The sequence below is a fragment of the Phytophthora cinnamomi genome, assembly GCF_018691715.1.
Source record: "Phytophthora cinnamomi strain GKB4 chromosome Unknown Contig27, whole genome shotgun sequence".
Taxonomy (NCBI): domain Eukaryota; phylum Oomycota; class Peronosporomycetes; order Peronosporales; family Peronosporaceae; genus Phytophthora; species Phytophthora cinnamomi.
In genome coordinates, this window is record NW_027150960.1 from 1,038,154 (window position 1) to 1,061,812 (window position 23,659).

The 23,659-nt window shown below is 56.2% G+C and overlaps 9 protein-coding genes across 13 annotated transcripts; 5 read left to right on the forward strand and 4 right to left on the reverse strand.

Annotated features, from left to right (window-relative positions):
* Positions 1-331: 331 nt before the first annotated feature.
* IUM83_04092 (LYR motif containing protein 1) lies at positions 332-1,537 on the forward strand (the record flags this gene model as incomplete). Of its 2 annotated transcripts, none has more annotated exons than XM_067928135.1 (1): positions 332-1,537. In XM_067928135.1, one exon carries the CDS (start codon positions 332-334, stop codon positions 1,535-1,537), a length of 1,206 nt encoding a protein of 401 aa, XP_067793947.1. The 2 variants fall into 2 exon arrangements, with proteins under 2 accessions (XP_067793947.1, XP_067793948.1); XM_067928136.1 differs by having other exon boundaries at positions 470-1,537.
* A 617-nt stretch (positions 1,538-2,154) lies between these two features.
* Positions 2,155-2,919, reverse strand: IUM83_04093 (Glutathionyl-hydroquinone reductase YqjG; the record flags this gene model as incomplete). Its single annotated transcript, XM_067928137.1, has 1 exon — positions 2,155-2,919. The coding sequence occupies one exon, from the start codon at positions 2,917-2,919 to the stop codon at positions 2,155-2,157; it is 765 nt and encodes a 254-aa protein (XP_067793946.1).
* A 1,044-nt stretch (positions 2,920-3,963) lies between these two features.
* On the forward strand, positions 3,964-4,728 carry IUM83_04094 (Glutathionyl-hydroquinone reductase YqjG; the record flags this gene model as incomplete). Its single annotated transcript, XM_067928138.1, has 1 exon — positions 3,964-4,728. The coding sequence occupies one exon, from the start codon at positions 3,964-3,966 to the stop codon at positions 4,726-4,728; it is 765 nt and encodes a 254-aa protein (XP_067793951.1).
* Positions 4,729-5,345: 617 nt separating this feature from the next.
* IUM83_04095 (LYR motif containing protein 1) lies at positions 5,346-6,551 on the reverse strand (the record flags this gene model as incomplete). Of its 2 annotated transcripts, none has more annotated exons than XM_067928140.1 (1): positions 5,346-6,551. In XM_067928140.1, the coding sequence occupies one exon, from the start codon at positions 6,549-6,551 to the stop codon at positions 5,346-5,348; it is 1,206 nt and encodes a 401-aa protein (XP_067793950.1). The 2 variants fall into 2 exon arrangements, with proteins under 2 accessions (XP_067793950.1, XP_067793949.1); XM_067928139.1 differs by having other exon boundaries at positions 5,346-6,413.
* A 1,703-nt stretch (positions 6,552-8,254) lies between these two features.
* IUM83_04096 (LYR motif containing protein 1) lies at positions 8,255-9,460 on the forward strand (the record flags this gene model as incomplete). Of its 2 annotated transcripts, none has more annotated exons than XM_067928141.1 (1): positions 8,255-9,460. In XM_067928141.1, the coding sequence occupies one exon, from the start codon at positions 8,255-8,257 to the stop codon at positions 9,458-9,460; it is 1,206 nt and encodes a 401-aa protein (XP_067793956.1). The 2 variants fall into 2 exon arrangements, with proteins under 2 accessions (XP_067793956.1, XP_067793957.1); XM_067928142.1 differs by having other exon boundaries at positions 8,393-9,460.
* Positions 9,461-10,077: 617 nt separating this feature from the next.
* Positions 10,078-10,841, reverse strand: IUM83_04097 (Glutathionyl-hydroquinone reductase YqjG; the record flags this gene model as incomplete). The annotated part of the gene is made up of 2 exons (XM_067928143.1): positions 10,078-10,239; positions 10,308-10,841. The coding sequence occupies 2 exons, from the start codon at positions 10,839-10,841 to the stop codon at positions 10,078-10,080; spliced, it is 696 nt and encodes a 231-aa protein (XP_067793952.1).
* A 1,044-nt stretch (positions 10,842-11,885) lies between these two features.
* IUM83_04098 (Glutathionyl-hydroquinone reductase YqjG) lies at positions 11,886-12,650 on the forward strand (the record flags this gene model as incomplete). Its single annotated transcript, XM_067928144.1, has 1 exon — positions 11,886-12,650. The coding sequence occupies one exon, from the start codon at positions 11,886-11,888 to the stop codon at positions 12,648-12,650; it is 765 nt and encodes a 254-aa protein (XP_067793955.1).
* A 617-nt stretch (positions 12,651-13,267) lies between these two features.
* IUM83_04099 (LYR motif containing protein 1) lies at positions 13,268-14,473 on the reverse strand (the record flags this gene model as incomplete). Of its 2 annotated transcripts, none has more annotated exons than XM_067928146.1 (1): positions 13,268-14,473. In XM_067928146.1, one exon carries the CDS (start codon positions 14,471-14,473, stop codon positions 13,268-13,270), a length of 1,206 nt encoding a protein of 401 aa, XP_067793954.1. The 2 variants fall into 2 exon arrangements, with proteins under 2 accessions (XP_067793954.1, XP_067793953.1); XM_067928145.1 differs by having other exon boundaries at positions 13,268-14,335.
* A 1,842-nt stretch (positions 14,474-16,315) lies between these two features.
* Positions 16,316-20,385, forward strand: IUM83_04100 (LYR motif containing protein 1; the record flags this gene model as incomplete). The annotated part of the gene is made up of 2 exons (XM_067928147.1): positions 16,316-17,303; positions 20,156-20,385. 2 exons carry the CDS (start codon positions 16,316-16,318, stop codon positions 20,383-20,385), a joined length of 1,218 nt encoding a protein of 405 aa, XP_067794018.1.
* Positions 20,386-23,659: the final 3,274 nt, after the last annotated feature.

Sequence of the window (23,659 nt, forward strand, 5' to 3'; positions counted from 1 at the left end):
CCTTAGCCGTTTTTGTAGCCTTCACAACTACGCTATGCCAGAATGGGATCACACCAATCTGCGTCATTCATCTGCACCAGCTTGAATCTCAGTGAATCCTTGCGTTGGAAAGCCACATCGAGCTCAACCCGCAATACGACCGTAGCGCACAAGGGATCCTGGTACTTCCTCGGTCGTGCTCGTGCTGGTGGTCCAGCGAAACGCGGCAACGAACACGACCATTATATTCATTTCCGATTTTGCGACCAGTGTAACAACTCCAGCAGCACCTCCCGACAACACCAAACACCAACCACCGACCCAACCGGCCTTCCTGTCCAGCCCTTCTACCATGGTCCGCATCTCCGCTGCACTCGTCGCCGCCACTGCTGCCCTCGCAGCCATCACACTACCCGACGCTGCCTCCGCCCACGGCGGCCAGCCTGCGCACGCTCGCACACCCGAGCGCCTACAGCAGCGCCGACTCTTCATGGCCGAGGGCAAGCGCTCGCTCAAGGACTGCGCCAACTCGGACGCCTCGCGCCGATTGCAGGAGCGCGCCGTGGCTCGCCGCGCAGCCAAGGCCGACAGCATCCGTGCTGAGCGCCGCCAACGCCAACGCCGCCTCGACCTCGACACCGTGCTGGCCACGAGTCACAAGTCCAACCTCACGGGTCTCACCGCCGACACGAACTCCAGCGAGCTCTTCGGCGACGACGTCAAGTGCATCCTCGAGCCGGAGGTCACGCAGGGCCCGTACTACGTCAACGGCGAGCTCGTGCGCTCCGACATCCGCGAGGACCAGGAGGGCGTCGACCTGTACGCGGAGATCCAGATCGTGGACGTGAACACGTGTGAGCCCGTGGAGGGCCTGTACCTCGACTTCTGGCACTGCAACGCCACGGGTGTGTACTCGGGCATCGTGGCCAGCGGCAACGGCGACAGCTCCGACACCACCAACCTCGACAAGACCTTCCTGCGCGGACTCACGCCCACCGACGAGGACGGCGTCGCGTCCTACACGTCCATCTTCCCGGGCCACTACACGTCGCGCGCCACGCACATCCACATCATCGGCACGTACAACGGCACGCTGCTGGAGAACAACACGTACTCGGGCGGCTACGCGTCGCACGTGGGCCAGCTCTTCTTCGACCAGGACCTCATCAGCGAGGTGGAGCTCACGGCGCCCTACAGCACCAACACGCAGGAGCTCACCACGAACGCCGACGACTCGATCCTGTCGGAGGAGGCGGCCGAGGACTTCGACCCCGTGTTCGAGTACGTGTTGCTGGGTGACTCGGTGTCGGACGGTGTGCTGGCCTGGATCTCCGTCGGCGTGGACATGACGCGCGCGCAGACCATCACGGCCGCGGGCACGCTCACGGCGGACGGCGGCGTCATGGCCGACTCCACGAGCACGACGACCGGCGGTGCTGGTGGTATGGGCGGCGGCTCCGGCGTGGGTGGCTTTGGCGGGTCGGTTGGCGGACCTGGGAGCGGTCCCGCCAATGGTTTTGCGGGATCTGCGGCTACCTTGAGCGGCTCCAGTGCATGAAGCACGCAAGCAGAGCGCCTGGCTGTCGGGCGCTGTTGAGTTATACATGTATCCTGGTACCGGGTAGGCCCCCACATTGCACAATGAATGGAAACGCAGCGCAATAAACAAATGAGTTGGCTTATGTTCTCATGTTGCTGTGCCAGTGAGATTGTGGGTCATTGTTATCGGCTAAGCTTGTCAATTGGATGCTCCAAGTTGAAGTTGCTCTTATTTTGTCGGTCATGTCGCCAATCACCTTGACACCTTTACGTTTGTATGCCGCAAGTTGAAGCTGCTCTTATTTACGACAATAGACTCAACAGTAGCAGAGCAACAGTTTGCTCAGCAAGCATCGACTGTTGCAACACGCATTAGCTTTCGGCTGCCATACGCGTGAGGAAAACAACTGCGGCTGTTGACCCGCTACAGATACCTACTAAGGAACCGTGACGACGACAGGAGCATGGACAATGACCATGATGTGACGGAAGGACGGTCACTCACGCGACACTTCGTGAAGATGAGTGTATTTATTCCATACATCTCGTACACAGCTTCAGAAAGCCAGCTATGCACTACTATACTACAACTAACATTACTACCACCGCCACTCCTACATAACCCATTAAACTTGCTTACACATCGGACGTCTGGGCCGGCGACGCCTCCGACTCCGCCTTTGCGTCTATCTTCGAGGTCGGCACCGTACTCGGCGAGGACTTGTGGCCTTCCGCACTGCCATCTGCAGCCTCAGACGAGTAGGCGGGGTTGGTGTTGTCGGTGCCGGTGGAGGCGGACTTGGGTGCGGATGGCAGACCCAGACCGCCCGTGATCCCCGAGAGGCTGTGTGTGATTTCCGACAGACCCTTGGTTGCGTCCACGCCACTGCTGCCCCCGATCGGAAGACCTGGTAGCGACGGTAATTTTCCGCCGTCGGCGAGGCCGCTTGTGATGGAGTCCAGGCCACCGCCGCCGTTGGTAAGGTGGTTGGTAATAGCACCTAGGCCCCCGTTGCTTAGTGATGACAGGGCGCCGCCACCAGAGAGTGCGCTCAGGTCCGTGGGGACGACGCTCTTGCCTCCTGTGGCGCCGTTGGTGAGCGCCGACAACGCACCCGGGCTAGACAAGCTTGACGGCAGCAACTTCGACAGACCTGCAACGCCGCCGGCGTTGCCCGACAGACTTTTGGCGAGCGGGTCAACGCCGGTTAGACCAGGAAGCGCCGCACCGGTGCTCATGTCTGCGCTGTGTCCTTGCAGCTGCTGGGGCGTCGTGGTGCTGGCGCCACCCGTCAGAGTGGAAAAGCCGATGGGCGAATCGTAGCCGGCTCGCAACAATTTTCGCTCGGACGAGGCGAGCACTGCGAGAGAGAGGAACACAAGCGTGGACAGTAGCTGCATTATTGACGCGTGGGTGGGAGATACTGCTGCGGGAGCTGGTAGTGGTGGAGTTGGTTGTTTGATGCAAGGGCGGTTTGGAAATGAATGCGGAGGTGATACTAGTCCCCAACTCCCCCGTCTGGCACGAGTTCGTAACTTTGGGTATGGTGGTTGAGTAAGCATTCTGTCGAGTTTTGCAGGCGGTAGTATCGAAAGGAGCGCCAACGCACACCATGGGCATTAACACCGTTGCCGGCAGTGTGGGCAGTTGATCCCCATGCGGTTTGACCCCAGATGCGGGTTGTATCGATCGTGGATAAGGAGTGTTGCAGCTGTGCCGATGGAGTCCTTCTCGTGTGGCTCCTAATTAGATCGGCCGTTGTTGGTTTCGCGCCAGCATCGCGGAAATACATGCACAAGAACGTTCACAATCTCTTGCTTCTCCGTAGTCGAGCATAGGTAAGAAACTAGGTTTACTGGAGCACACAAAATGAAGTAAAGAGGAAGGCATCGTAGGTGTCTCCGATGCCGCATCTGAGTTTACAGATCGTGCCACCCGTCGCTACATGTAATACCTTTTGGCACAAGATTCGTGTTTTTAGCTTGTATGACTGACTTCGTTTGAGGACACAACCGCCAGGGCAATCGACTCAACTCAGGAGTTTGTTTCCTCATGGTTTTTGCGCGGCGCCTAGAACCATACGGCGAGTCCATTTGGCACCCATGGGCGGGGACACATACCCAGCATGTGCACGGTCGCACTGAGACGACAGCTACCCAACCACTGAGACTGTAGAACGATTCGTACCGGAGGGGTCCTGTCCACTTGTGGAGGGAGACACGAACCAAATCTTATCAGCGCAAAGTCATTGTTCCTCAATCACTCGCTGTGCGCACCACACGACATTCCTTAGTCCTATTCACTGGCGCCCCGAATCTCCACGCTGGTGGTGAAAAGGCAGGAGAACCTCGGCTATCATCTCATTTCCAAATCACTCTCGCATCAAACAACCAACTCCACCACTACCAGCTCCCGCAGCAGTATCTCCCACCCACGCGTCAATAATGCAGCTACTGTCCACGCTTGTGTTCCTCTCTCTCGCAGTGCTCGCCTCGTCCGAGCGAAAATTGTTGCGAGCCGGCTACGATTCGCCCATCGGCTTTTCCTCTCTGACGGGTGGCGCCAGCACCACGACGCCCCAGCAGCTGCAAGGACACAGCGCAGACATGAGCACCGGTGCGGCGCTTCCTGGTCTAACCGGCGTTGACCCGCTCGCCAAAAGTCTGTCGGGCAACGCCGGCGGCGTTGCAGGTCTGTCGAAGTTGCTGCCGTCAAGCTTGTCTAGCCCGGGTGCGTTGTCGGCGCTCACCAACGGCGCCACAGGAGGCAAGAGCGTCGTCCCCACGGACCTGAGCGCACTCTCTGGTGGCGGCGCCCTGTCATCACTAAGCAACGGGGGCCTAGGTGCTATTACCAACCACCTTACCAACGGCGGCGGTGGCCTGGACTCCATCACAAGCGGCCTCGCCGACGGCGGAAAATTACCGTCGCTACCAGGTCTTCCGATCGGGGGCAGCAGTGGCGTGGACGCAACCAAGGGTCTGTCGGAAATCACACACAGCCTCTCGGGGATCACGGGCGGTCTGGGTCTGCCATCCGCACCCAAGTCCGCCTCCACCGGCACCGACAACACCAACCCCGCCTACTCGTCTGAGGCTGCAGATGGCAGTGCGGAAGGCCACAAGTCCTCGCCGAGTACGGTGCCGACCTCGAAGATAGACGCAAAGGCGGAGTCGGAGGCGTCGCCGGCCCAGACGTCCGATGTGTAAGCAAGTTTAATGGGTTATGTAGGAGTGGCGGTGGTAGTAATGTTAGTTGTAGTATAGTAGTGCATAGCTGGCTTTCTGAAGCTGTGTACGAGATGTATGGAATAAATACACTCATCTTCACGAAGTGTCGCGTGAGTGACCGTCCTTCCGTCACATCATGGTCATTGTCCATGCTCCTGTCGTCGTCACGGTTCCTTAGTAGGTATCTGTAGCGGGTCAACAGCCGCAGTTGTTTTCCTCACGCGTATGGCAGCCGAAAGCTAATGCGTGTTGCAACAGTCGATGCTTGCTGAGCAAACTGTTGCTCTGCTACTGTTGAGTCTATTGTCGTAAATAAGAGCAGCTTCAACTTGCGGCATACAAACGTAAAGGTGTCAAGGTGATTGGCGACATGACCGACAAAATAAGAGCAACTTCAACTTGGAGCATCCAATTGACAAGCTTAGCCGATAACAATGACCCACAATCTCACTGGCACAGCAACATGAGAACATAAGCCAACTCATTTGTTTATTGCGCTGCGTTTCCATTCATTGTGCAATGTGGGGGCCTACCCGGTACCAGGATACATGTATAACTCAACAGCGCCCGACAGCCAGGCGCTCTGCTTGCGTGCTTCATGCACTGGAGCCGCTCAAGGTAGCCGCAGATCCCGCAAAACCATTGGCGGGACCGCTCCCAGGTCCGCCAACCGACCCGCCAAAGCCACCCACGCCGGAGCCGCCGCCCATACCACCAGCACCGCCGGTCGTCGTGCTCGTGGAGTCGGCCATGACGCCGCCGTCCGCCGTGAGCGTGCCCGCGGCCGTGATGGTCTGCGCGCGCGTCATGTCCACGCCGACGGAGATCCAGGCCAGCACACCGTCCGACACCGAGTCACCCAGCAACACGTACTCGAACACGGGGTCGAAGTCCTCGGCCGCCTCCTCCGACAGGATCGAGTCGTCGGCGTTCGTGGTGAGCTCCTGCGTGTTGGTGCTGTAGGGCGCCGTGAGCTCCACCTCGCTGATGAGGTCCTGGTCGAAGAAGAGCTGGCCCACGTGCGACGCGTAGCCGCCCGAGTACGTGTTGTTCTCCAGCAGCGTGCCGTTGTACGTGCCGATGATGTGGATGTGCGTGGCGCGCGACGTGTAGTGGCCCGGGAAGATGGACGTGTAGGACGCGACGCCGTCCTCGTCGGTGGGCGTGAGTCCGCGCAGGAAGGTCTTGTCGAGGTTGGTGGTGTCGGAGCTGTCGCCGTTGCCGCTGGCCACGATGCCCGAGTACACACCCGTGGCGTTGCAGTGCCAGAAGTCGAGGTACAGGCCCTCCACGGGCTCACACGTGTTCACGTCCACGATCTGGATCTCCGCGTACAGGTCGACGCCCTCCTGGTCCTCGCGGATGTCGGAGCGCACGAGCTCGCCGTTGACGTAGTACGGGCCCTGCGTGACCTCCGGCTCGAGGATGCACTTGACGTCGTCGCCGAAGAGCTCGCTGGAGTTCGTGTCGGCGGTGAGACCCGTGAGGTTGGACTTGTGACTCGTGGCCAGCACGGTGTCGAGGTCGAGGCGGCGTTGGCGTTGGCGGCGCTCAGCACGGATGCTGTCGGCCTTGGCTGCGCGGCGAGCCACGGCGCGCTCCTGCAATCGGCGCGAGGCGTCCGAGTTGGCGCAGTCCTTGAGCGAGCGCTTGCCCTCGGCCATGAAGAGTCGGCGCTGCTGTAGGCGCTCGGGTGTGCGAGCGTGCGCAGGCTGGCCGCCGTGGGCGGAGGCAGCGTCGGGTAGTGTGATGGCTGCGAGGGCAGCAGTGGCGGCGACGAGTGCAGCGGAGATGCGGACCATGGTAGAAGGGCTGGACAGGAAGGCCGGTTGGGTCGGTGGTTGGTGTTTGGTGTTGTCGGGAGGTGCTGCTGGAGTTGTTACACTGGTCGCAAAATCGGAAATGAATATAATGGTCGTGTTCGTTGCCGCGTTTCGCTGGACCACCAGCACGAGCACGACCGAGGAAGTACCAGGATCCCTTGTGCGCTACGGTCGTATTGCGGGTTGAGCTCGATGTGGCTTTCCAACGCAAGGATTCACTGAGATTCAAGCTGGTGCAGATGAATGACGCAGATTGGTGTGATCCCATTCTGGCATAGCGTAGTTGTGAAGGCTACAAAAACGGCTAAGGTCTGTCTACGCTATTGTCCGATATGCTCGACACATCTCGCCAATCGCAGACGCTCGCCATTGACGCATTTACCAGGTAATTGATAACGATCAGATGGTGGGTGTCGCGATTTGCTCGCGATCTCGGTTCGGTGGTTGATTTGTTGAGATGAGACTCCGACGATGTGGAGACCGTCGCGTTGGCAATGGAGGGAATTTCGACCAATCTCCTTGGTGATGCACGGGAGCCTCCAACTCAGGTCGAGTCTATGTTGCTCAACAACTATAATGTCAAATTCCCAATGCTGGCGAAATTGAGTTTGATACCCGAGCCGTGTGCACACTGCGCAACTTATCAACAGGGTGCAAGTAGCCAAGTCAGAGCTTGAAAATTCTCATACGTCTGGGCTCCTTTGAGTCAACATGGACCGTAGTCGTGAATTGGTGAGTCCTACGCGCAAAGTTGAGCTCCCGAAAACCGACCCAGCTGACCATGACGCGACTCCGATGACTCTTTTCAAATCTTAGCCAACTGGGTATCATCGAACAGTATTTCGTTGTGTGTTGCTAGATTGTGTCGCAAATAGTCAAGGGGAGGCAGGCACCTTCAGCTACGACGACTGCGCGCTGGACGCCCGGGACTTGCTCGCTTGATCCAGTCTCAACTCATGCACCAACTCATGACTCGCGCGCACGTGACGGTGGTGGTGGCCGTCTGATCTTACATGTACTAGTTACCGCCCTGACTCGGTCTCCTTAGCCTACGTACGTTGAGCATTCGACGGGAGTGGCTGGATCACCGGGACTTTACTATGCGGGTTGGACACAGGGTTGTCTGGTCTGGACCGCTCCGACTTGCAGTGAGATCCAGCCGTTGCCTTGTTGCATAAATCCTAGTGCAGGTCATGTTAAACCAGCGTGTGGACGGCCCTCCCCAGTCCGGCCTCTATAAACGAGCTCGCGTGACTGGATGTTTCTCAGGATTTGCCCTCGTGCTGCAGACCACCGGGCCGAATTGACCAAGTTTGGGCTTCCTGACATATCGTTGAATGCACTCAACCAGGCACCACGTCATTAATTTCTCCAATACAAACACACAAAGAGTGGGCTCGCCTCGACTGGCGCGATGTGTCGTGCACTTGCGCTGCCACGACCAGAGAAATGCCGCAACCTCGAGATTTGGCTACAAGTACTGGACATGACGTGAGCCACATTCATCCAGCGACGCAAATTGCTCAAACCTGGGCAACCGATACCATCGACTGCACTGCTTGATCATTAACCTCATCCCCACTTCCAATTTCGCGACCAGCGCAGCAACTTCACCACCACCTGCAAGCCCACGGCAACACCAACCACCGACCCAACCGGCCTTCCTGTCCAGCCCTTCTACCATGGTCCGCATCTCCGCTGCACTCGTCGCCGCCACTGCTGCCCTCGCAGCCATCACACTACCCGATGCTGCCTCCGCCCACGGCGGCCAGCCTGCGCACGCTCGCACACCCGAGCGCCTACAGCAGCGCCGACTCTTCATGGCCGAGGGCAAGCGCTCGCTCAAGGACTGCGCCAACTCGGACGCCTCGCGCCGATTGCAGGAGCGCGCCGTGGCTCGCCGCGCAGCCAAGGCCGACAGCATCCGTGCTGAGCGCCGCCAACGCCAACGCCGCCTCGACCTCGACACCGTGCTGGCCACGAGTCACAAGTCCAACCTCACGGGTCTCACCGCCGACACGAACTCCAGCGAGCTCTTCGGTGACGACGTCAAGTGCATCCTCGAGCCGGAGGTCACGCAGGGCCCGTACTACGTCAACGGCGAGCCCGTGCGCTCCGACATCCGCGAGGACCAGGAGGGCGTCGACCTGTACGCGGAGATCCAGATCGTGGACGTGAACACGTGTGAGCCCGTGGAGGGCCTGTACCTCGACTTCTGGCACTGCAACGCCACGGGTGTGTACTCGGGCATCGTGGCCAGCGGCAACGGCGACAGCTCCGACACCACCAACCTCGACAAGACCTTCCTGCGCGGACTCACGCCCACCGACGAGGACGGCGTCGCGTCCTACACGTCCATCTTCCCGGGCCACTACACGTCGCGCGCCACGCACATCCACATCATCGGCACGTACAACGGCACGCTGCTGGAGAACAACACGTACTCGGGCGGCTACGCGTCGCACGTGGGCCAGCTCTTCTTCGACCAGGACCTCATCAGCGAGGTGGAGCTCACGGCGCCCTACAGCACCAACACGCAGGAGCTCACCACGAACGCCGACGACTCGATCCTGTCGGAGGAGGCGGCCGAGGACTTCGACCCCGTGTTCGAGTACGTGTTGCTGGGTGACTCGGTGTCGGACGGTGTGCTGGCCTGGATCTCCGTCGGCGTGGACATGACGCGCGCGCAGACCATCACGGCCGCGGGCACGCTCACGGCGGACGGCGGCGTCATGGCCGACTCCACGAGCACGACGACCGGCGGTGCTGGTGGTATGGGCGGCGGCTCCGGCGTGGGTGGCTTTGGCGGGTCGGTTGGCGGACCTGGGAGCGGTCCCGCCAATGGTTTTGCGGGATCTGCGGCTACCTTGAGCGGCTCCAGTGCATGAAGCACGCAAGCAGAGCGCCTGGCTGTCGGGCGCTGTTGAGTTATACATGTATCCTGGCACCGGGTAGGCCCCCACATTGCACAATGAATGGAAACGCAGCGCAATAAACAAATGAGTTGGCTTATGTTCTCATGTTGCTGTGCCAGTGAGATTGTGGGTCATTGTTATCGGCTAAGCTTGTCAATTGGATGCTCCAAGTTGAAGTTGCTCTTATTTTGTCGGTCATGTCGCCAATCACCTTGACACCTTTACGTTTGTATGCCGCAAGTTGAAGCTGCTCTTATTAACGACAATAGACTCAACAGTAGCAGAGCAACAGTTTGCTCAGCAAGCATCGACTGTTGCAACACGCATTAGCTTTCGGCTGCCATACGCGTGAGGAAAACAACTGCGGCTGTTGACCCGCTACAGATACCTACTAAGGAACCGTGACGACGACAGGAGCATGGACAATGACCATGATGTGACGGAAGGACGGTCACTCACGCGACACTTCGTGAAGATGAGTGTATTTATTCCATACATCTCGTACACAGCTTCAGAAAGCCAGCTATGCACTACTATACTACAACTAACATTACTACCACCGCCACTCCTACATAACCCATTAAACTTGCTTACACATCGGACGTCTGGGCCGGCGACGCCTCCGACTCCGCCTTTGCGTCTATCTTCGAGGTCGGCACCGTACTCGGCGAGGACTTGTGGCCTTCCGCACTGCCATCTGCAGCCTCAGACGAGTAGGCGGGGTTGGTGTTGTCGGTGCCGGTGGAGGCGGACTTGGGTGCGGATGGCAGACCCAGACCGCCCGTGATCCCCGAGAGGCTGTGTGTGATTTCCGACAGACCCTTGGTTGCGTCCACGCCACTGCTGCCCCGATCGGAAGACCTGGTAGCGACGGTAATTTTCCGCCGTCGGCGAGGCCGCTTGTGATGGAGTCCAGGCCACCGCCGCCGTTGGTAAGGTGGTTGGTAATAGCACCTAGGCCCCCGTTGCTTAGTGATGACAGGGCGCCGCCACCAGAGAGTGCGCTCAGGTCCGTGGGGACGACGCTCTTGCCTCCTGTGGCGCCGTTGGTGAGCGCCGACAACGCACCCGGGCTAGACAAGCTTGACGGCAGCAACTTCGACAGACCTGCAACGCCGCCGGCGTTGCCCGACAGACTTTTGGCGAGCGGGTCAACGCCGGTTAGACCAGGAAGCGCCGCACCGGTGCTCATGTCTGCGCTGTGTCCTTGCAGCTGCTGGGGCGTCGTGGTGCTGGCGCCACCCGTCAGAGTGGAAAAGCCGATGGGCGAATCGTAGCCGGCTCGCAGCAATTTTCGCTCGGACGAGGCGAGCACTGCGAGAGAGAGGAACACAAGCGTGGACAGTAGCTGCATTATTGACGCGTGGGTGGGAGATACTGCTGCGGGAGCTGGTAGTGGTGGAGTTGGTTGTTTGATGCGAGAGTGATTTGGAAATGAATGCGGAGGTGATGCTAGTCCCCAACTCCCCCGTCTGGCACGAGTTCGTAACTTTGGGTATGGTGGTTGAGTAAGCATTCTGTCGACTTTTGCAGGCGGTAGTATCGAAAGGAGCGCCAACGCACACCATGGGCATTAACACCGTTGCCGGCAGTGTGGGCAGTTGATCCCCATGCGGTTTGACCCCAGATGCGGGTTGTATCGATCGTGGATAAGAAGTGTTGCAGCTGTGCCGATGGAGTCCTTCTCGTGTGGCTCCTAATTAGATCGGCCGTTGTTGGTTTCGCGCCAGTATCGCGGAAATACATGCACAAGAACGTTCACAATCTCTTGCTTCTCCGTAGTCGAGCATAGGTAAGAAACTAGGTTTACTGGAGCACACAAAATGAAGTAAAGAGGAAGGCATCGTAGGTGTCTCCGATGCCGCATCTGAGTTTACAGATCGTGCCACCCGTCGCTACATGTAATACCTTTTGGCACAAGATTCGTGTTTTTAGCTTGTATGACTGACTTCGTTTGAGGACACAACCGCCAGGGCAATCGACTCAACTCAGGAGTTTGTTTCCTCATGGTTTTTGCGCGGCGCCTAGAACCATGCGGCGAGTCCATTTGGCACCCATGGGCGGGGACACATACCCAGCATGTGCACGGTCGCACTGAGACGACAGCTACCCAACCACTGAGACTGTAGAACGATTCGTACCGGAGGGGTCCTGTCCACTTGTGGAGGGAGACACGAACCAAATCTTATCAACGCAAAGTCATTGTTCCTCAATCACTCGCTGTGCGCACCACACGACATTCCTTAGTCCTATTCACTGGCGCCCCGAATCTCCACGCTGGTGGTGAAAAGGCAGGAGAACCTCGGCTATCATCTCATTTCCAAATCACTCTCGCATCAAACAACCAACTCCACCACTACCAGCTCCCGCAGCAGTATCTCCCACCCACGCGTCAATAATGCAGCTACTGTCCACGCTTGTGTTCCTCTCTCTCGCAGTGCTCGCCTCGTCCGAGCGAAAATTGCTGCGAGCCGGCTACGATTCGCCCATCGGCTTTTCCACTCTGACGGGTGGCGCCAGCACCACGACGCCCCAGCAGCTGCAAGGACACAGCGCAGACATGAGCACCGGTGCGGCGCTTCCTGGTCTAACCGGCGTTGACCCGCTCGCCAAAAGTCTGTCGGGCAACGCCGGCGGCGTTGCAGGTCTGTCGAAGTTGCTGCCGTCAAGCTTGTCTAGCCCGGGTGCGTTGTCGGCGCTCACCAACGGCGCCACAGGAGGCAAGAGCGTCGTCCCCACGGACCTGAGCGCACTCTCTGGTGGCGGCGCCCTGTCATCACTAAGCAACGGGGGCCTAGGTGCTATTACCAACCACCTTACCAACGGCGGCGGTGGCCTGGACTCCATCACAAGCGGCCTCGCCGACGGCGGAAAATTACCGTCGCTACCAGGTCTTCCGATCGGGGGCAGCAGTGGCGTGGACGCAACCAAGGGTCTGTCGGAAATCACACACAGCCTCTCGGGGATCACGGGCGGTCTGGGTCTGCCATCCGCACCCAAGTCCGCCTCCACCGGCACCGACAACACCAACCCCGCCTACTCGTCTGAGGCTGCAGATGGCAGTGCGGAAGGCCACAAGTCCTCGCCGAGTACGGTGCCGACCTCGAAGATAGACGCAAAGGCGGAGTCGGAGGCGTCGCCGGCCCAGACGTCCGATGTGTAAGCAAGTTTAATGGGTTATGTAGGAGTGGCGGTGGTAGTAATGTTAGTTGTAGTATAGTAGTGCATAGCTGGCTTTCTGAAGCTGTGTACGAGATGTATGGAATAAATACACTCATCTTCACGAAGTGTCGCGTGAGTGACCGTCCTTCCGTCACATCATGGTCATTGTCCATGCTCCTGTCGTCGTCACGGTTCCTTAGTAGGTATCTGTAGCGGGTCAACAGCCGCAGTTGTTTTCCTCACGCGTATGGCAGCCGAAAGCTAATGCGTGTTGCAACAGTCGATGCTTGCTGAGCAAACTGTTGCTCTGCTACTGTTGAGTCTATTGTCGTTAATAAGAGCAGCTTCAACTTGCGGCATACAAACGTAAAGGTGTCAAGGTGATTGGCGACATGACCGACAAAATAAGAGCAACTTCAACTTGGAGCATCCAATTGACAAGCTTAGCCGATAACAATGACCCACAATCTCACTGGCACAGCAACATGAGAACATAAGCCAACTCATTTGTTTATTGCGCTGCGTTTCCATTCATTGTGCAATGTGGGGGCCTACCCGGTGCCAGGATACATGTATAACTCAACAGCGCCCGACAGCCAGGCGCTCTGCTTGCGTGCTTCATGCACTGGAGCCGCTCAAGGTAGCCGCAGATCCCGCAAAACCATTGGCGGGACCGCTCCCAGGTCCGCCAACCGACCCGCCAAAGCCACCCACGCCGGAGCCGCCGCCCATACCACCAGCACCGCCGGTCGTCGTGCTCGTGGAGTCGGCCATGACGCCGCCGTCCGCCGTGAGCGTGCCCGCGGCCGTGATGGTCTGCGCGCGCGTCATGTCCACGCCGACGGAGATCCAGGCCAGCACACCGTCCGACACCGAGTCACCCAGCAACACGTACTCGAACACGGGGTCGAAGTCCTCGGCCGCCTCCTCCGACAGGATCGAGTCGTCGGCGTTCGTGGTGAGCTCCTGCGTGTTGGTGCTGTAGGGCGCCGTGAGCTCCACCTCGCTGATGAGGTCCTGGTCGAAGAAGAGCTGGCCCACGTGCGACGCGTAGCCGCCCGAGTACGTGTTGTTCTCCAGCAGCGTGCCGTTGTACGTGCCGATGATGTGGATGTGCGTGGCGCGCGACGTGTAGTGGCCCGGGAAGATGGACGTGTAGGACGCGACGCCGTCCTCGTCGGTGGGCGTGAGTCCGCGCAGGAAGGTCTTGTCGAGGTTGGTGGTGTCGGAGCTGTCGCCGTTGCCGCTGGCCACGATGCCCGAGTACACACCCGTGGCGTTGCAGTGCCAGAAGTCGAGGTACAGGCCCTCCACGGGCTCACACGTGTTCACGTCCACGATCTGGATCTCCGCGTACAGGTCGACGCCCTCCTGGTCCTCGCGGATGTCGGAGCGCACGAGCTCGCCGTTGACGTAGTACGGGCCCTGCGTGACCTCCGGCTCGAGGATGCACTTGACGTCGTCACCGAAGAGCTCGCTGGAGTTCGTGTCGGCGGTGAGACCCGTGAGGTTGGACTTGTGACTCGTGGCCAGCACGGTGTCGAGGTCGAGGCGGCGTTGGCGTTGGCGGCGCTCAGCACGGATGCTGTCGGCCTTGGCTGCGCGGCGAGCCACGGCGCGCTCCTGCAATCGGCGCGAGGCGTCCGAGTTGGCGCAGTCCTTGAGCGAGCGCTTGCCCTCGGCCATGAAGAGTCGGCGCTGCTGTAGGCGCTCGGGTGTGCGAGCGTGCGCAGGCTGGCCGCCGTGGGCGGAGGCAGCGTCGGGTAGTGTGATGGCTGCGAGGGCAGCAGTGGCGGCGACGAGTGCAGCGGAGATGCGGACCATGGTAGAAGGGCTGGACAGGAAGGCCGGTTGGGTCGGTGGTTGGTGTTTGGTGTTGTCGGGAGGTGCTGCTGGAGTTGTTACACTGGTCGCAAAATCGGAAATGAATATAATGGTCGTGTTCGTTGCCGCGTTTCGCTGGACCACCAGCACGAGCACGACCGAGGAAGTACCAGGATCCCTTGTGCGCTACGGTCGTATTGCGGGTTGAGCTCGATGTGGCTTTCCAACGCAAGGATTCACTGAGATTCAAGCTGGTGCAGATGAATGACGCAGATTGGTGTGATCCCATTCTGGCATAGCGTAGTTGTGAAGGCTACAAAAACGGCTAAGGTCTGTCTACGCTATTGTCCGATATGCTCGACACATCTCGCCAATCGCAGACGCTCGCCATTGACGCATTTACCAGGTAATTGATAACGATCAGATGGTGGGTGTCGCGATTTGCTCGCGATCTCGGTTCGGTGGTTGATTTGTTGAGATGAGACTCCGACGATGTGGAGACCGTCGCGTTGGCAATGGAGGGAATTTCGACCAATCTCCTTGGTGATGCACGGGAGCCTCCAACTCAGGTCGAGTCTATGTTGCTCAACAACTATAATGTCAAATTCCCAATGCTGGCGAAATTGAGTTTGATACCCGAGCCGTGTGCACACTGCGCAACTTATCAACAGGGTGCAAGTAGCCAAGTCAGAGCTTGAAAATTCTCATACGTCTGGGCTCCTTTGAGTCAACATGGACCGTAGTCGTGAATTGGTGAGTCCTACGCGCAAAGTTGAGCTCCCGAAAACCGACCCAGCTGACCATGACGCGACTCCGATGACTCTTTTCAAATCTTAGCCAACTGGGTATCATCGAACAGTATTTCGTTGTGTGTTGCTAGATTGTGTCGCAAATAGTCAAGGGGAGGCAGGCACCTTCAGCTACGACGACTGCGCGCTGGACGCCCGGGACTTGCTCGCTTGATCCAGTCTCAACTCATGCACCAACTCATGACTCGCGCGCACGTGACGGTGGCGGTGGCCGTCTGATCTTACATGTACTAGTTACCGCCCTGACTCGGTCTCCTTAGCCTACGTACGTTGAGCATTCGACGGGAGTGGCTGGATCACCGGGACTTTACTATGCGGGTTGGACACAGGGTTGTCTGGTCTGGACCGCTCCGACTTGCAGTGAGATCCAGCCGTTGCCTTGTTGCATAAATCCTAGTGCAGGTCATGTTAAACCAGCGTGTGGACGGCCCTCCCCAGTCCGGCCTCTATAAACGAGCTCGCGTGACTGGATGTTTCTCAGGATTTGCCCTCGTGCTGCAGACCACCGGGCCGAATTGACCAAGTTTGGGCTTCCTGACATATCGTTGAATGCACTCAACCAGGCACCACGTCATTAATTTCTCCAATACAAACACACAAAGAGTGGGCTCGCCTCGACTGGCGCGATGTGTCGTGCACTTGCGCTGCCACGACCAGAGAAATGCCCGCAACCTCGAGATTTGGCTACAAGTACTGGACATGACGTGAGCCACATTCATCCAGCGACGCAAATTGCTCAAACCTGGGCAACCGATACCATCGACTGCACTGCTTGATCATTAACCTCATCCCCACTTCCAATTTCGCGACCAGCGCAGCAACTTCACCACCACCTGCAAGCCCACGGCAACACCAACCACCGACCCAACCGGCCTTCCTGTCCAGCCCTTCTACCATGGTCCGCATCTCCGCTGCACTCGTCGCCGCCACTGCTGCCCTCGCAGCCATCACACTACCCGACGCTGCCTCCGCCCACGGCGGCCAGCCTGCGCACGCTCGCACACCCGAGCGCCTACAGCAGCGCCGACTCTTCATGGCCGAGGGCAAGCGCTCGCTCAAGGACTGCGCCAACTCGGACGCCTCGCGCCGATTGCAGGAGCGCGCCGTGGCTCGCCGCGCAGCCAAGGCCGACAGCATCCGTGCTGAGCGCCGCCAACGCCAACGCCGCCTCGACCTCGACACCGTGCTGGCCACGAGTCACAAGTCCAACCTCACGGGTCTCACCGCCGACACGAACTCCAGCGAGCTCTTCGGTGACGACGTCAAGTGCATCCTCGAGCCGGAGGTCACGCAGGGCCCGTACTACGTCAACGGCGAGCTCGTGCGCTCCGACATCCGCGAGGACCAGGAGGGCGTCGACCTGTACGCGGAGATCCAGATCGTGGACGTGAACACGTGTGAGCCCGTGGAGGGCCTGTACCTCGACTTCTGGCACTGCAACGCCACGGGTGTGTACTCGGGCATCGTGGCCAGCGGCAACGGCGACAGCTCCGACACCACCAACCTCGACAAGACCTTCCTGCGCGGACTCACGCCCACCGACGAGGACGGCGTCGCGTCCTACACGTCCATCTTCCCGGGCCACTACACGTCGCGCGCCACGCACATCCACATCATCGGCACGTACAACGGCACGCTGCTGGAGAACAACACGTACTCGGGCGGCTACGCGTCGCACGTGGGCCAGCTCTTCTTCGACCAGGACCTCATCAGCGAGGTGGAGCTCACGGCGCCCTACAGCACCAACACGCAGGAGCTCACCACGAACGCCGACGACTCGATCCTGTCGGAGGAGGCGGCCGAGGACTTCGACCCCGTGTTCGAGTACGTGTTGCTGGGTGGCTCGGTGTCGGACGGCGTTCTGGCCTGGATCTCCGTCGGCGTGGACATGACGCGCGCGCAGACCATCACGGCCGCGGGCACGCTCACGGCGGACGGCGGCGTCATGGCCGACTCCACGAGCACGACGACCGGCGGTGCTGGTGGTATGGGCGGCGGCTCGGGCATGGGCGGTGGCTCGGGTATGGGCGGCTTTGGTGGAGGCTCGGGCATGGGCGGCTTTGGCGGGTCTGTTGGCGGGTCTGAGGGAAGCGCTGCGATTCCTTCGTCTGGGTCTGGTGAAAGTATCCAAACAGCGACTACAGATGCCACTGATACCACGCTCACAACTACTTCGGGTAGCGTTGAAGGAGAGGCCGTCGAGCCGTCCTGCAATGTACGCCGTCGCCGTTGAATGTCTCGGTTGGGGCTTGGGACGATCGAGAGCTGTCAGTTTGAAGCTTTTCGCCACCATTTCATATACGTACCCGTTCGGTTATTCATTGTTCGTATTAGTTCTACGCATCCAGATCTGATAGCATCCACAGTATTGAATTAACTTGGTAGAGCATATCCAGCAGAGGTGTTTTCCTGGTGTATTGCTTTTCCGATTGATTGCTAGTGCTAGGTGAAAGGATTTTGCTCAGCCCTATGGATAATTCCGAATCAAATTACACGATGTACCCATCGACCAATCCGATAGCACTATTTATGTAACGCACTGCGTTATATAATACTGTTTTTGTAATCTATTACGGAGCACGTAATTTATATTTTCGTGGTACGTATTATGGGACGACTTACGGGACGGCTTCAAGGTGAAATTAACGGGGAGAACCGTCAATTAACAATTGCATTGAACAACGAGTGAAGTGAGTAGCTGGTCTAGAATACAAGAGATTGCGGACTTTATGTTACAATATCACTTTTCATTTTGCCCTGTACGAGCCCAAGCTACCACTACGTTACAATTCAATTTACTTCAACTGTAACGCGGTTGGAATTCATATGCGCATGGCTCCTAAACAGTACCGCGTCTCGAGTCCTCTGTCGAGTACGCATCGCACGTGAGCTCTTTCAGTCTGCCGACAAGAGAAGAATGCATTTCGGTTAAATAGCGTATTGGTAAACGATTTTTTACGGGTTATCTGACTTCGGTCTCGCATAATGATCTGCTTAAGAGTGAAAGAAAATGAAGCCATAAACGTAACAGCGAATACGCCGAGTTTAAGTCACGCATGGCAGCCTAAATCTTTCGGTAGAGCGATTGGAAATGACCGTGTGGGACAGCTGTCACACTGTCGCGCCATTGCTGTCGTGTCATAGATTGTTCCGAGTCTCCGAGAAGTTGAACTAGTTTTCGCCGAGCTCGACGCCTTTGGCCTGGTGTAATATCTTCATCATTTTGACGGCGAACGTGCGCTCTTTTTTCTTGTCGAGATAGCATCTAAAGGTACAGAAGACAAAACGTAGTTTAGTAATAGGGAGTAAATTAAAGAGGAAAGGATGCTAAACTTACCTAGTGAGGGCTCAGCAAACTGCTTCGCAAACTGCTCGATGTGATATTCGGTCGCTCTACACGCAGTGTAGGAAGCTAGTCGCAACCATATCATCGATAACGCTTTGCAGCTCTTTGGCGTCGTGTAGCCCATTCGCTTGAGCTACCTGCGCAGCACGGTTCACTTCTTGCTCGATATCACATTTACGCTTTCATTCCTCAATTGCGGGGGGTGTACTCGTGGAACGCTTTCTGCTTTTGAGCATGGAAATCAGCCGGAACGTTTTCTTCTGAATTGCGGCTCGATCTCGCTTCCAAGCTTTCTTGTCTTCTTGGCCTGTAGCGAGTGACGTACGGTAACGCTGCTCCAATCTCTCATTAAGAGCTAACCGACCATTGATCCGGTGCCGTTCTTCCTCGTGAAGACGACCTTGATCTTGCAGCGCAACTTGCTTTCCGTTCAGCGAGGCAGCAAATGCCCTGAGATCGGTCTCCTTGCGCCGAAGCATCATATTTTGTTCTCGTAAGCGATCCATGAGAGCAGCTACGCCCTGTTCACTGCGAGCTGTGCTATGTAAGTCAACAGTTACGGAGTTGCATTTGGAGACATCACGGGATCGCCATCCCCTGGGGCGATGCGATGATATTCTTGCTATGCGCGCGTCAGTTGCGCATGAAAGCTCCGCAAGCGTCTCAGAGCTCGCTACTCACACCAGCAGCGTCTCCACGCTCTGATCCATCTCTTCATATTGGTGCTGATGTGCGACATGGACCCGAACCGACTCCTCCTTCCACACGGGACTTCGATAAGATCGGGCCTTGGCATCAAGTGCGCGGCATCCATCAAGCACCGCCTTCATTTCTGCAATGGTAGAGGTTTCCGTGGTAGCCAGCACACGCGGATGCCCTCTGACCGTAACGTAGTGGCAGCTGTTGGGTAGGGTAACGTAGTCGACCGTCTTCACTGAATTGTGAGCACCTTTGAAAGATTTAGCGAAATAAAACTTTATGAATGTCTGCTACGCAGAACTTCTCTGACTGGAAGCGTCTTACGTTCTGTCACCGTCCTTTTCTGTCCCGAGCTAAACATCTTTTCCAGCGCATCGTCTGCTTCCCTCACCTCCGGTGTCGTCATCGCGGTGCTGGAGCTGGTGCTGGCACAGAAGCGCATGTGCATTCCGTGGCCACCAAGTGGGTACGCGCGCTGGCTCCGCAAGGTTCCAATATCTTGCGCCGCATCGCCGTGGAGGTGGTTGAGCTTGCGCGCGTGTCTGTTGCGGCTGAATGCACTTAGTGCTTTCGTCCCGCCATGATAGAGCTTCGAGGTCACCTCTGTGACTTACAGGCTTTTCTTCAATCAAAAGGTGACTGAAAAGACGGATGGTCAAAATAGCAAAAACGATAGGATATGGGATGATCGTATCCGTAAGAATATGCAGACCACGTAAAAGGCAAAATAGATAAGAAATGGCTTCACCAAATCTGAAAGAATTTTGTAGAAATGTAAAAAACGGCGGCACTCAGATTTGTTTTACTGCGTATTCGTATCTTTTGTAGGGCTGGTGTTGATGGAATTCAAGCGGATGAGCTACGAGCGCGCTATGCAGTGGCGCCAAGTGGCGTTGAGCATCGTTGATGACTTCATTGGTGGATCGTGGGACCTCGATGCAAGCCCCGTTGTATTACGCGGCTTACCAGAATCCAGTAAGAGCACGTTTGCTGACATCCTCGCTGCGGAAGTGCGAGAGGAGTTTGCGCTTGGGCCGAACCCTGACGGGAACCGTTGAGCTGTGCGCATTTGTGCCAAGGCAATGTATCAAGTGTATTAAGGGCGAGAGGATACGTCGGCTCAAGCTTCCGTCAAAAATCTTCGTTACCTGTGGTTAATGTGGTCATAGTGGATGAAACGAGAATCGTCATGGAAGAGTGGGAATGACCAGCAAAGTTGCCAATGAATTTTGGTGCGAGAAGAGTATTCACGGCAAGGTATACATAGTGAATCTCACTTGCCCCGACGAGGATCACGCGGTGGCGTTAAATCGCCGGACATGGCCCTCGCTGTCAGATCAAGCGATACACCAGCTTTACGATTCCTTTGTAGAGTTGGAAATCCATGTGAAGAATATTCCGAATTGCTTCACCATTGATCCAACCATTTAGGCCGACCGGTTGAAGGTGGTATCGGCGACAGCAAGGATGTGCATTATATTAAGAAAGGTCGACAAAATCGTTATACATGGTGATTACGTTTTTGTTAAGATTAATTTGGAACACTTGATCAGTAACTACGGACTATTGTAGTTAATCACTTGTTAACTTCGGGGTGCTCTCGCCGTCAATCATCCCTAGCAACGATTTTGCAAAGCCATTATGACTTCACATATTCATGGATAATAATATCCTGCTGCTAACCCAACCTGGGCGGATTGTCTATGTTAATATCAAATAGAGAATGTCAGATACGTGTGAGCGAAAAGCTTAACTAGATCAAACACCGTGCAATATGTGGGGATAAAGTGAATGATACGAAATGGCGCAATTAAACATGCTGTCTAGCCTTCCAGCCTCTAAGTTCCACGACATCTGCCGAGGATACATATGGCGCCAAGCGTACCATTCCAATAAGACGCAACATTTCGTTCACCGTTGCTTCGTTTGGCTGAAATTCTCTAGATAATTTCTCGTATTGCTTTTGTTTCAGCCCGGCTAAGCTCTTAGCCATGGACAAGGCGACGTAGAACGCTTGTTTTGGAACCCCATCACGGCGGTTCAGTGGCGTGACCACGACGCCGTCTTGGCAAGTTTGCCCTGGGAGGGTTGTTTTCGTGGCGCACGCAAAAGCGGGAACTATAGAAAATTGATCTGCAGTAACAGACATCACGCATTGTCGCTGTCGTGAGTGGAGCTACGCTCACTGAGCCCCACCCTGGAATATGTCGATCATTAAAAGCTGCGGTTTCTTATGTACGATTCGTAAATAGTGTAGCCACATCACCTACGCTGTGTACTGTCCTTCAGTGAATGCGGATATCCCAGTCACTCGCTAGATAGAATGGCAAGCGTCCTCTATAGGTCAAAACTTGTTTAGGGATGAGAAGGAACATACCACCCAGCGGACTGTCGAAAATACCTCATTCCATCATCTTCTAGGTATTGCGCAAATTATGCGCTCAAAGGTGGTGCATTCTGTTGATCACAAAGTTTTGTGTTGTAGGTGCAATTCTTGATCGATCGATGAACTGGTTTAATCGCTTAGCAACTCTGTCGGTGTAAGAATACTCGAGTTGATCAGTTAGGGATATTTCTATTAATCAACGAATACATTGGGGTGTATTAACATACTTACACGTGGGTTTTATTCAGCGATGAATGCATCGGGGCGTTTAAACGTACTTACACGTGAAGATGTGTTCGCGAAGAGGGGGTCGGAGCCTGCCCATTACTCTTCACATTCTAGGCATGCCAACATCAAGTTCGACATCCGGATTCAACCACACATTGCTCTCTTTTATGTTGCCTAGTATACACTGCCCAGGGGCCCATGACTTGGGCGGCAAGCCGACTGTCTAGTTGTAATCGAAAGTGGCCTCGAACACCTGAGCATCTTGCGCATAGTGGACGTAGCTGCGAAGCAAATATACGTGAATACTCGAGGGTCACGCATCGTCAGCGGGCGCAAAGCGAGATACTTATAGTAACAGCTTCACGGCAGCTGAAAGATGATCGCAGATCTTTACCAACACACGATTTGTATTCATAGCCAATAGAATACATCGCTATGCTCATGTAAACTACATAAAATGTGTTTCAGTCCATAAAAACATTAAATTCTACAGAAATGGCTTAGAAACGTTTCGGTTGAACTTGGGGATCAACTTGAAGTTGAAACATCACTCATACTAAACCGGAGTGATAGGCTAACGTGACCTCTCAGCAAGCTCAAGGTGCAAGAACCCGTATTTAGACGTCTGTTCGCATGTGTCCAAACGTGGATCATTTGGCAACTTACGCAGACCCACGGTGGATACTTCGCGGCCCTTCGCGAAAAACGTGGCGCACATTGCTGACAACGTGGCACCGTTTTTTTCGAGCGTAACTACATTTCTAAAACGATTACGGTACCAAGGCAGATCTACTATAAACTTAGCCGAGAGGAATGCCGTGGTTTGCTGAAAAGGTTAGTTTGTTCAGGTTGGGAATTAACTGTGTAAATCGGGAACAAGATTTGACCACATTCACCAACACGACGCACGTCCCTTGCAAGCTTACGTACGTGACGTCCTTTCAAAGAGCAAGATAGCAAATGCGCCCATACGTAAATACGCCGTTGTATCCATTTTTTTGTGAAATATGTTTTAGACACGCAAGTTTTGGAAATTATAGTCCGGAGAGAGCGGTAGCTTTAAGCCCTAAAAGCTGAAAGAGCAAATCCGCGATCATAATCGGAGGCTGGTAATATTTCCATCGTTGTTCTTTTCCATTTTGATCTAGGTATGTGCTGGCCGCAGATACTACGACTTAGAAGCAGGCGCATGAGATGAGGCAATATGTTTGGTAATTAACCGACGCTGTCTGCATTTTAGGCCACGTAGCAATAGTGCTTTTGTGGTTGGCGTCATTGCAGCGGCATGGTGATCAACCTCTCGTCCTCCTACCGGCTGCGCGTCGTCGAGTTCGACGACCACCGTGAGCGCCATCGCGAGCTCTGGTGATTTCCATTTGGACTTGTGTAGCGTCATCGGGTGTTGTTCTCCACCAATGAGATGACCAGCTGTTGCTACCATCACGCCTGTCCCTAGCCCTCCGACCAGTGAAACTGCGCCTCGTGTTGCCAGTTGTCGATTTGCTATTCTCCTACTGGGGGGGGGGCGTGGAGGCAGACTGGATTAGGTTAGTCCCAACGTCGCAATCGACCACGGTGGCGACTTGGGCATCAATAGTGGGGACAAGCGCGGGTTATTGCCCATTTAGGCACTGTGGCCTTTGTGTGATTAACACGCGTTATTAGCCCAACTCTCCAGTATCTTAAAAGTAGCGACTCGAGCAAGCCCTATAGCGTTA